The 12,947-nt window shown below is 37.9% G+C and overlaps 1 protein-coding gene across 1 annotated transcript in view; it reads left to right on the forward strand.

The window, feature by feature from the left end:
- Window positions 1-12,947, forward strand: part of HOMER1 (homer scaffold protein 1) — a 108,503-nt gene that overhangs the window by 42,872 nt on the left and 52,684 nt on the right. Inside the window, exon 5 of the mRNA XM_042804751.1 lies at window positions 5,434-5,576. Within this exon, the coding sequence (XP_042660685.1) occupies window positions 5,434-5,576 (143 nt within the window). The remainder of the gene's footprint in view (window positions 1-5,433; window positions 5,577-12,947) is intronic.

Raw genomic sequence — 12,947 nt, forward strand, 5'->3', positions numbered from 1 at the left:
CCCATGGTCTGTTTTCAGTTACCACCTTGCCTGTGCACTGAAAGAGCAACACTTCAGTCTGAAGTTCACTGAGCTGCATGAAGCGATAACCTGAAAACTGTGTTGTTGTCCCCTCCTTTTTTTTCTTTTTTAAACTAACATTAATTGGGTTCAAGTACAGAACCAAATAGAGCAGTGTATGCAGTTTGCGCTCACATCCTGTCAGTCTTATAACCAACTGTAGTCTAAACCTCAGTTCTTCTCTAAGGAGGAAACTCCTCAGATACTTCTTTTTACCTCAGTCATTTGAGATTGAGTCCTCTCTTAATTTCTGAAATTGTGTGGTGAGTAATTTACTCAAAATAGTCTTGCCTGTGATTTTGAACCCCTCCAGTGCAGACTATTAGGAATAGCTATTGCCTGGAAAGTTTTAGATTCATAACATTTTTTAGTGCAAGGAATGGGTTGGTTTTGGCAAAGTGGTCACAGTTTATCTCCTGTTGGCTTTTTCTTTGTAGAAGTGCAAAATTTACTTATAAAGCTTGTGGAAAAAGTAACTTTCTGGGATGTTATGTGAATTTCTGTACTGGAACAAATGTTTCATGCGTGTTACCATATCCAAATCAGTAGCTGTCAGACATGCCATTGCCAGTCAGTACTGAACATAGAAGCACTATGAAGAACAGCAATGCCAGGGAACTGTATGGAACTCTTAATGAGAAAACAGTATAATAATTAATAAGAAAACAAGCTGGAATTGATTTATTCATGATTTTAGAACCACCTAATCCTCCTTCTGTTCCATATTTAGTCACCATTAAAAGCTTGATCTGTGCTGTGAAGTCTGCTTGTTTTATGTCAAAGACTCTTTTGTGAGTACATGCATTTTGTTTATAAGATTTTGAAGTTTAGGGCATCTTTTGATGAATTTCTCTCTGTTACATTTAGTTTATATACTGTGGGCACTGTCATTTTTATATTGCTGGAATCACCAGAGTCCTGCATACTCGTTAGTAGGGCCAGAATTTCTTCAGACAGTTCAGATCTCTGATAAACTCTTAAATAGCAAAATGTACCTGAGTCAGACTTACATTTACTTGTCGTGTAGAAAAGTACTTCAGCTCCTGTGTATCCAGGACTGGTGAGTGACTTAAAGTTCAATATCCTCCAGAAACCTGTATATAATAAAATAGTGATTTTGTACCACGGGAGAGCTGTTAATTGTTTCTTCTCAAATGCATTAAATATCTATTTGTAGCTGACATGAGTGGGAAATATCAGGCCTCGAAATATATCATTGATTTACAGGAAGACTTGTCATTTTCAGTTTAAGCACTGTTTTTTTCCATACAGTGTCTGTAAAATTGAATGTTAGAGCTAAGTTAAATTGCTCTCCCAGTTAGAGGGGAAGGGTGAAAGTCTCATTTTAAGCTGACTGCGATTTCTTCCCTAACTCTGTAAAGTCTGGAATGGATGTGTGAAGCTATAATGGTATGGAATAAAAACTTCATTACATATGAACATCTCACAAAAATGTTTCTAAAATTCTTTTACTCTCACATTAATCACAGAATCATAAAATCATAGAATGGTTTGGGTTGGAAAGAATCTTCAGGATCATCTAGCTCCAACCCCCCTGCTGTGGGCAGGGACACCTGCCACCAGCCCAGGTTGCTCCCAGCCCCGTCCAACCTGGCCTTGAACCCTTCCAGGGAGGGGGCAGCCACAGCTGCTCTGGGCAACCTGTGCCAGGGCCTCACCACCCTCACAGGAAAGAATTTCTCCCTTAGATCTAATCTAAATCTACCCTCTTTCAGTTTAAAGCCATTCCCCCTCATCCTATCCCTACACTCCCTGACAAAGAGTCCCTCCCCATCTTTCCTGTAGCCCCCTTTAACTACTGGCAGGCCGCTCTAAGGTCTCCCCGGAGCCTTCTCTTCTCCAGGCTGAACCACCCCAACTCTCTCAGCCTGCTGTCATAAGGGAGGTGCTCCAGCCTCCTGATCACCTTCGTGGCCCTTCTCTGGATTCGCTGCAACAGGTCCATGTCCTTCTTATCCTGGGGGCCACAGAGCTGGACACAGCTCTGCAGGTGGGGTCTCATGAGAGCAGAGTAGAGGGGCAGAACCCCCTCCCTCGACCTGCTGGCCACACTGCTCTTGATGCAGCCCAGGCTACAGTTGGCTTTCTGGGCTGCAAGCACACATTGCTGGCTTATACTCAATTTTCCATCCACTACTACCCCCAAATCCTTCTCTGCAGGGCTGCCCTCAACCCATCCATTGCCCAGCCTGTATTTGTGCTTGGGATTGCTCTGACCCCAGTGCAGGACCTTGCACTTGGCTCTGTTGAACTTCATGAGGTTTGCATGGGCCCACCTCTCAAACCTGTCCATGTCCCCCTCTGGATGTCACCCCTTCCCTCCAGCCTGTCGACCACACCACACGGCCTGGTGTCACGGGCAAACTTGGTGAGGGTGCACTTGATCCCACTGTCCATGTTGCCCACAAAAATGTTACACAGTGCCGGTTCCAACACTGACTGCTGAGGAACACCACTTGTCACTGCTCTCCCCTTGCACATCGAGCTGTTGACTGCAACTCTTCGAGTGTGACCATCCAGCCAATTCCTTTTCCACTGAGTGGTCCATCCGTCAAATCCATGTCTTTCCAATTTAGAGATAAGGATGTTGTGTGGGACAGTGACAAATGCTTTGCATAAGTCCAGGTAGATGATGCTGGTTGCTCAATATGATGCCAGTTGCTCAAGGTAATATAAAACATGAACATATTATTTGTAAACATCTGTAGAAATTTTGTTTGGTGTAAGTGGCTTCTTCTGTTGTCTTTGGTGCTTTATTCATAAACAGCTTCATTACAGCTGACTGAAAATAGATTATTCATCAGGCAGGGATAGTTGTGAGTGTGTGGGAGTACTGATTAGCCTGTTTTACTGGTGGAAGAAATACATACTAGAATCTGATGCTTCTCTTGTACATAGAAAATCAGCCCCTTATGAATTTTCAGGAAGTGAACTTTTAGGTATTACATAGTCTGTGATGTTTGTCTGCATTAATTTTTGTCACTTGAATTTCATTCACACTAGAAGTCTGTGAAAGTGCTTTACTGAAAAATAAACCTAGATGGAACTTGCACATTTGTTTTTCTTCTACTGAAATAATTTTTATGCATTTACACTTAAAACTTTTTAATAAGTAGGCTCTGGCTTTATGTATCTAATAATAGTCTTGTAGGAATTTCAGCTTAAAAATACAAGCCATCCAGGTTTTGTAGCCTGTGGTATGTATTTTTTATAATATCTAGTCTAGTTTAGGAAGAAGAGCAAATAAAACAAACTCTTGGGTCCATAAATGCTTTCATTTAATGTTGGTGGAAACTGCTTATCAAATCAGAGGATAATAATAGACAAAACCATATAATTTGTATAAAATAATTCATTTGTCTGATTAACTTGCCACCTCTGCTCTCCTTTCACACTTGATTTCAATTCAGTTTCAGTTCAGTAAAATTTTTCTGTAAAAATCAAGATTTAATTTTGACTTCTAAAATGTTAACACTTAAGATAATTGTTTTGAGCATAAAATAACAATATTCTTCCTGAAAGTAGGTAGCAATTTGCATTAATATAATAAAAAAAAACATTTATATTATAAATAACAGTTTATATCTGTGGTATCGAATCAGTGTAAGATAATTATTTCTGCTTTTTAATCAGTAGGAATTTAATAAGAAGATACAGAATGGAGACACTGGTGAATGTGCGTTTTATAACCTGATAAGTGTTAAATATAATAGAACTTGAAGTCAGTATTAAAATGTTGTATCACCCACTAATTCAGGTTGTACAGTGAGATACATATCTCTCACTGTGTTATAAATATGACAGAATAAAAGAAAAATTTTGACAATTGTTGTGCTGCAAATGCTTAATGTAACAAAGTGCAATGAAAATGTTGAACAGTATTTTTGGTTAAGGGACACCAGAAGGGTGTGGAAGGTGATGATAGCCAGATCTTACTGGCTTTAAAAGAACTGAGTTTTCCTATCTAGTTAAGTCTCAAAGTCAAGGACAACATTTCCTATAGATGGAGCATCATATTGGCTTTCAAAAAACTTTATCCTTGTAAACTAGCTGAGGGCTACAAGTGGAGACTCAAAATTAAACCCTGATCTTGTAAGATCATGACCATCTTCAGATACTTTGCAACTCCTTCTGAGATAGCTGTTCAACTTCCTATGCAGAGTGTCAGAGAGCTGGGAAGAGGAATTTCTGGTCTTCAGAGACTGAGCTTGTGCTTCAGTTTAGTAACATTAAATAGCAGTTCTATCTGTGCCCCATGCTGATTACAGAAGGCTGAGTGGCCATAGGAGATGCAAGATGCATAGCTTTTGATAATACAGTAATACATCCAGTCCTCTGCTGTATGGGCACATCTCTGTGACATCCATTGAACTCTATTCATGAAACTCTTAGAGTTAAATGTTACCACTTGGTTACTAAAAGCCTAAGACATTTTAAAATCAAGATGAGCTACTTAGCTTATATGACTTATCTCCTGCAAAAATCATTAATTGCAAAATAATAGGAAAGAAAATACTAAAATTAAACCACATACAGGGACTGAAGAGCCTATAATGTTCTGACTTAGGATGTGGGCTACAAGGGTGTACTTTGTATAAAAAAGAGGTACTTTTCAGTGACTAGAAATGAGCAAAACACAAATGTACATGTTGGTGTGACAAAGGATGATTAGGACTGGACCAGTAGCTCCTGCTGGGAGGCAGCTGTTAGGTTTTTCGGATGTCCAGTTACACAGCAGCAGTGGAAGCTGCCTGGGTATAGCTGGAGTATTCTCGTTCCCAGGTAATACCATGAGCAGCAGGAGCTAGGCCAGGCTCACGTGCTTACGAAAATTTTGCAAGGACTCTGCTAGCAAGTGTTCTTTACGGATGTCTCATAGGTGAAATTGTGCATGCACCACCAGTGGCCCTTCCACTGTTCAGTTTGGTTAATAAACAACATGAAAGCCATATTTTGAACCAAATACCAGAATTGTGTGTTTCACCATGTTAGAATATGAAGTAAGAGACAAAAATCCTGGGTGTCAGTAGTCACCCGTTGTGTAGCAGGATGGAGGCTGAATGTAAAACAAGGTAAGAGGGAGAGGTCTGAAATAAGCAAGAAGCTGAATACTTACAAACAGTTCATGAGTCAGTTGTGCTTTGTACCAAATAATGTGAATCTTACAGTAATACACTTCTAAATCAAATTCACACGATGAAATGTCACCATGAGGGATGCTGTAAATCTGAGCCTCACATTAATAGTACCTAAAATTTGTGTATTGTTTAAGAATTATTGTTAGTGCTTATACACATAGCCTTCCTGAGCAAGTCAATTTGTAATTTTGATGTGTTGTTTGTTTTACTTAAGGAATCAGCCGGAGGGGATATTCAGTCTCCTTTAACGCCGGAAAGTATTAACGGGACAGATGATGAGAGAGCGACGCCAGAAGTGACGCAGAACTCAGAACCAAGGGCTGAACCAACCCAGAACGCATTGCCATTTACCCATAGGTACAGATTCCATTCCCACATCCTGATTAAGTGATAGCTGTCTCATTCCTTGTTAAAGGGACCTTCTTCCATATTGTGTTAAAAAAACCACAAACACCTCCCCAGCCGCCCCAAACTGGACTGGCTTTCAGATTTGCAATATTATCTTTATTTTAAGAAGAAAAACATGTATGAGAAAATCTCTTGGAATAAGATTTGGGGGAATGTTACTTTATAGTTTAATCAGCTTAACATGAGCCCTTGAACACTGGTTAGCGTAGGTGTCCCTTTAACAGGAAGCATTATTTCAGTGTCTGAGATCTTAGTAAAATTAACTACTTCATAGAATATTCCAATTAAATTATTTTTGTACACATTCTTTAAATGACTGATAGGACTGGATATCCACATTTCATTGGCGAGTTGTTGGAAGAAAAGGGACTCTTACAACACTTCTGGGTTATGAAGTTTAAAGCAGCCTTTAATTGAATGGTTCTCTGACAGTTGAACATTTTTCAACTTTTTTTCAAAATATGGGAGAAATGTAGTTCTGCTTCAGACTGAATTATAATTCATTGCACTAGGAATGCTGTGCTCTTGTTCTTTAAGAAAGCTAGGACATTTAATGACACAAATAATGAGTTAAGATGGATATATCTCACCTGTTAGAAATGATTGTAAATGGGTCACTCTCAATAAAGCATACAATGTATTGAGACCATGGAGAGTAACTGAAACATTTAATAAACTTAGAACAGAGCTAGAAATACTAGATTTATTTTTTTAAAATGTTGTCTAATTCAGTTTAGAGTTCAAGAGCTCTTAATCGAAGGTAGGGGAATATAGGATGTCAGATATGTCACGCAGTTCAGAATGAGCAGAAATGGAATTGGAACTGTGCAGGTCTTCTCAGTTTTTTCAAGAGAATACTACTATTAAACATATCTAGAAAAATAGTATACATTTTCAAGCGAGGGAAAAATGATACTTTTGCACAAATTTTTTAACAGAGTGATTGTGTTTATTTTTATACTTCAGCTGTCACCAGTGCATCCATTATATGTTTCAGAAGAAATGTTGCTTTGTAAGAGTGCTCTGTGCATGTTGAAAGAGTCTTACAATTGTTGCACTATCTATCAGTGTTTTGTAACGAGTTCATTGAAACTGTTTGTGTGTTGGAGTTCTCTATCAGTATTTTTGTGAAAAGGAGTTGTGATAAAGTCCACACGTGAGTAGTAGTATTTGTTTTTAAAAAAAATGATAGCTGCAAGTTCTACCCTGTTGTTCTTCATATGTAAATATATTTTCTGGTATACTGGTTGTCCTGGTTTGTGGTGCTTAGTTGCTGGCTGGGGTTAAACCATGAGACCAATATAGTAACTACGCTTTGTTCTGCATTAAGCATGATAGTTTTGAAACTATCCAGTTGTAATTTTGGATGGTGTAGAATAGAGGTTACGAAACTTTTGTTCTTTGCATTTTTCTATCTACGTCATGTATGCAGTGTGGGTGCCTGGTTTTAGTTTTTGTCCTGTTAAATATCACTAGCTAGAATGGGTCTTCCAGCAATAACTGCGTTTTGAGTGTCACTTCTCACGATGATTCTCGTAAGACCAGAGTTTTGTCTTGCTAATGGTAGCTTCAAGTTTGTTAGTGAGCTATTACTGAAGAAAATGCAAAATTTTAAGCCCCTTTGAAATAAATTGCATTTTGGACTAGATAAGGTCTTTATTATAGGTAAATATTTATTTATTATAAATAAATAAAGGTGCATGAAACACATGAAAGAAATAGAAAGTGAGGCCTCCAGGCTTGTCTTAGTCCTGATTAAATGGTCATGTTTTTCTAGAGTCATTCATAATACTAAATTGGCAACTATGTAGACATACCTAGCTGCTTGTGCTGGTGTAAGGGTGTTCTCTGCAGGCAGTCTGCTTGCCCTGATTTAAAAGGAAAAAAAAAAGAAAACTTAAAACCTTACATCCCAATCATTGGAGACTCCCTAGGCTTTTCATGTGTCAAGGGTACCAAAAGGGATTGTGCTCCTCCTTGTTCCCTGCCCTTCTGATGATGCTGTATGTTGATGGCACTCCACGCGTGATGGAGGGGAATTGCTGAACTGAGCCCTTTTCTTGGGAACCCCAGTAACTCTGGGCAATCACTGAGCTTCTTCCTCCTGCACCCTGCATTTCAGCAAATTTAAAGTTTAGCCAGTCCTTCTGGGTGAGGAGGGCAGTGCTGGGAGGGCATTTGAGTGTGGTCTTGTGTGTGGCAATGCTTTTGTTATGTATTTATGTTCACTCAAGGAGCTGTTGGCCAGTTGTTAGGTGCTTTTTGAAAGAAGAGGTATTGTGGTCTTCCCTCCAGGGAGTTCAGCTGTAGGGGACAGGAGGGTCACTGAGGCTGGCTATGTTTCACTGTAGTAGCAGTACCATAACAAGTTCATTTCTTCCATAACTAGTAAAGCTATATTCTACTCTGGCATTGTCTGTATATACTTATCCTGTGAAGAATCAATAGGAGTTGTCCTGAGTGCAGACTGGAGCACGGGGAAGGCATGCGTGGGGCTGCACGGCAGGAGCCCAGGCAACCACGGGGCAAGCACTGGAGCTTCGTGGGCAGGGTGAGGTGCCATGGCAGGGCACGGTGAGGGTGCCGGGTGGGGTGGGAGCTGCGTTGCTGCCGAGGGGACTGGCAGGCTCAGCCCAGTGCAGGTGTCGCTGCGGCAGAGAACATGGGTAACGGTTAGAAGGGGGCTGCTGTCAAAACAGTGATATAGGTAAGGGGCTTTGGTGTCTTTGTGTGAACTGGGAGGGTCTGGCAAGAGTTAACAGGGTCAGAAGTCACAGGTGTGGAAGCCATACTTTAGTCTGCATCCTACTACTTGTCATTTTTAATCTGTACACCTGAAAAATGTTCAATTTCATTTTGTTATAACATGTCCTTGCTGGTCAGATAGGTTCTCTTCTGCAAGCATTCTTCTCTGCGCTTCTTATATCTTAGTATAAGTAGTTGGGGTCTGTTATTTCAGCAACGTAAGTGTAAACTACATTGGTATTTATAGTTATTTCCTGACCACTTATACCCAAAAGCCTAAAACCAGCATTACTTAGCTCACCAGAGTTATTAGAACTCAAATTTTTTATTATTTCAGTAAATAATTGTAAATATTTAAATTAACATTCCCCAGTATATATCTAAATTTCCATTCATATCTCATGAGAATAATAGAGCAGAAATCTAGTTGCTTCAATTTATCCTCATCCAGAGAGTCCTAGTGCTGATCACAAGCAGTGTAACTAGTCATTTGCTTGAGAGAGGATTTTAAACAGTTACAAGCTTTACACAGAAAATAAACTCATGTAATTAAACATCTTGCCTTCTTTAAAACTATCTGTGATGGTTAATGTTGAATTATGAAGTAGTATTACTTGGGAACTCCCAGATTCTATAATATACTATAGCATGAGCACTGCTCTCATGAGTAAATGTTGCCAGAACAAATGAAAGTAAAATGTAGCCTAAGCCTGGCAATAAAATTTTAAAAAAACTTGGCTGAAACATTGATCAGTCCTTTTCTGAATGATAGCTAGTCCAGGAAGGCTTTTGTCTACCAGAAGCTAGTTAATCAAATCTAATATTTAAAATAATCAAGACTAAGAAAGGTACATATTTTTGTTCTTAAGTAAATCTTAGTTTCCTCAGATATCTCCCTTGTTCAAAAATATTTTTCACATTCTTTAAGTTGTGATTATTTTATTTTTTTCCAACAGAAGATTATTGATCATAAAATGGGGTTTGGAGAGATACAAAAGTTGCTAAAAAAGTTCAGCTACTTCTCATGTGACTGGCTTTTAAATAGAAGGTTTAATCCTGATGGTGCATAGTATACAATTCCTGGTCATCTGAATGAGCCCAAAGAAATATTATCCTAGGCTTATTCGGCCTTAGATATAATTCAAATATTAAAACTGGCAAACTGCAACTGGTGCTTGGGGCCTTTTGATAACTGTTTGGTGAGCTTGCTCTTTCACCCTTGAAGAGAATACATTTGTTTATAACAAGCTTTATTCTATTTTTGTCACCTTATGAAACTGATAAAACACACTTTCAGAACCAAAATGTAAGAGGATTCTTCTCCGATAAATCTTGAAAGTCTTCAATTTTCTGTCAACAGTGATTTGAACCTGTTACCTCATTTTTTCTTGTAATACGTGAACTTGGAATTTCTATTACATAATGTTTTCATCTGACAATATATATGTGCGTGTTCGTTGCTTGTTTGTTAAAATTCCTATTTTTGTATTCAAACAAGTTTTTAATAGGGAATTTTGACTCATTGCCTTAGTAAAAATTCACCTATTTCAAATGATGTTTATATCTTAGATATGTGATTGTCTAGATAGCATACCATTTAATAATGCTGCATGTAAATCCAATGCTGTACAACAAAGAAAAAACAAAAATCTTGCTGCTAGCTCATGTTCCTTCACTGAGTTTTCATTAAAAGTTGTATGCAGAAATCTGTTTACTAGATTTTTCACTTTGTGTATTAAAACTATTCACTTCTACAAGATCAAATATTTTAGTTATGTTACAGTAAAGGTACTTTGTGGCTGATGCTGAACTGTTGAATTGGCTTTCAGAAAGAGTTTCGAGTTAATAATTCTTGCTATGTTTAGTAATTTGAATTTATACTCAAATCCTAGTATTTGTATGTTCTTTATAGGGTTATGCATAGCTTCCTTAACAAGTAGTCCTGGGAGTGTGTATTTTTTTTAAAATTCTTTTTGAATATTGTTAACCTGATCATAGGATAATTTCTTGTTGTGAGGAGCCTCAAGAGCTCTCAAATCCAAGCTCCTATTTAAAGAAGGTCAGCTATGAGATCAGACAAGGCTGCTCTAAGCTTTATCCGGTTGGGTTTTGAAAACCTTCTAAAATGGAGTCTGATAAAGCCAGGCTTTCTAAAAAGGTTTCTCTATAACATAAAAGTCAGTAACTGTCTTAACATCGCACGGTACTGTAATGAACTGTGACGTTTTAGGGCACACTGGAGGAACTCTAGGAAATTCAATTACTCTGTTGAGAAAAGAGTATTATTTCTTGAGGCACACTCAGAGAAGAAACTCAAAAGGTGATACGTTCTTGTTGCCAGTGTAAGCAAAGAACTGATTAATATAGCTTAGATGTAGGTCTTGACTTCACCTCAACCAACATTAGCTTGATGTTGTGAAGGTCATAGTTGTGCTGTTCTTCAGCCTGTTGTGCTCCACGAGCAAGAGCCTGGTGGTCTCTGGAAGAAGCACACAGGCAGGCTGTTTCCCACACTCCTGCATTTCTGTGTAAGCTGCTGGGATCTAACTGAAGTAGGCTGTCCTTCAAAATAAAAGTTCTTGCTAGGAAATTATTTATTTGAAAGGAAAATCCTACCTTGTGTTCGTGTAATTTTTTTCCCATGTCCCTGACTTTCCTGTTTGTGACCATTTCTGAAGATTCTTTAAGCTATCTTTGGAATACATAGTAAACCATTACATGGTTTTAAACAAGTAACTTGTCAAACACAGCATATTAGAGCTCATCCTGTAACATTTTCAGAGTATATCTCTAGTAATGGAAGGAGAGGTGGAGAGGACTTGTGTCTGCTTTGGAAGAATGGTCGTGGTGTACGTGTTGCTTAGCTCTTCAAAATGAAGAAATTCTGCAACTAGTAAAGCTCATTTTAGTGTCTGGGGGAATGAATGAGAGACAAAACTAAAAATAGCCTAACACTTAAGAGAGTAATTTTACCATCTCCCTTGTGCATCTAAGCATGTTCTGGTTTGCAGCATATGAATTACCTACTTCCTGCCATTTATTTAGTGAGAGCTCCAAGGGGTGATTCAGACGATGTGAGTTTAGGTGTTTGAAATCAGATGATATAAATACCATCCGCAGGGACAAGTGAGCACTCTTGAAACATATGTCAAGTATGTTCGTAGAAGAGGAATATAATCCTTATGCAATTTATATGAAAAAAAAAAAAAAAAAAAGCCAAACAAAACCAAACCAAAACATACTACTTGTACTATGTAGTTTTTCCCCTCTTTAATCACACACGTAAGAAAAAAAAAAAAAAAAAAAAAAAGTAAAAATGAAAATAAAAAAGGAACTATTTTTCTTAAGGAATGAACCTTCGTTTTCAGAAACACATCCATTGTGTTGGAACCTATACAGAGTATGGATGACATTAAAAATTGTTTGTTAATACTCCAGCAACTGTAAACAATGGCTCTGTGAATTGGGATATATGATACTTAACACTAAATTGGATTCTGTAGGGTGAGTCGTTTGGGGTTTTTTTTTGGTTGCATTCATTAGTTCACAATCACTGAGTTTGTTAGGTATTTTCAAGAATACAGTTTTCTGAAATGTGTTATTTATTTTAGGAGTCTACTCTTAGCACACAGGGACTTTTATTTGGTCATTTTTATGCATTAGTGGAGGAGCTATTCTCTTTATTCTAGATTTTCCTAGTAATTTACTTGAATAATGAACTTCTACTGTGCATATTGATACCAGTGTGTATGCTTGTTTAAATTTGTGAGCAGTGTCTGTGAGGTTTGTTTTATGGTATGATCTGTACATATATTATTCAGAATCTGCTGTTTTGTGAGTTGTAAGCTCAAACATGCAATCATCTTTTCAAGAAGAAGAATTAAAATGATAGTTACAGAAGATCTTTTCTAGACAGTTGATACCTCATGTTTTCTTTACTCATACTTCCATCAGTTTTTTTGATACTGTTTAGTGTTGTCATAGCAAACCTTTCAACCAGTAAGTAGGTATAAGCTGCAAACTGAACCTTTCCCAGACACCATGAAGGAGTCCAAGGTATTGTCTTTAATGTAGCAGAGGTCTCTCAGAGTAAATTTTGCTGAAGTTAGGTCAGCATTTCCAAGTATAACCAGTGTCTTTTCAAACTTTTTTTTTTTTTTTTCAAAACTCTGAAGTGTCATTAGTATCAAAGAGAACAGACACACCAAAGAAATACTGCAGGCCTCGATGCACTAATTTCCAGAAGACACACAGTGAAAAGTTTTGAGAGGAAATAGACACTTTGTAGAATTGCTTTTTATTTTAAATCATCTGTGGAAAGACTTAACACTTTGAAACTACAAATGTCATACCTTGTTTGGATTGGAAGCCTCAATGCATACTTACCATTTTTCAGCCATCCATTAAAGAGGCAGAAAGACAGTAACACATGAAGTTACCAGGGGAGATAAAAAAAAAAAAAAAACAACTCACATAGGTATTGATCCTTTGAGTCTCAATTTTCTGACAGTCATGACCCTTGAAAAGAGAAGCCTCTTGTGAAAAACAAAGGCAGAGGAGATGTTTTGCAGGACA

This window comes from Tyto alba, unplaced genomic scaffold, assembly GCF_018691265.1.
Source record: "Tyto alba isolate M040663 unplaced genomic scaffold, T.alba_DEE_v4.0 Super-Scaffold_42, whole genome shotgun sequence".
Classification (NCBI taxonomy): domain Eukaryota; kingdom Metazoa; phylum Chordata; class Aves; order Strigiformes; family Tytonidae; genus Tyto; species Tyto alba.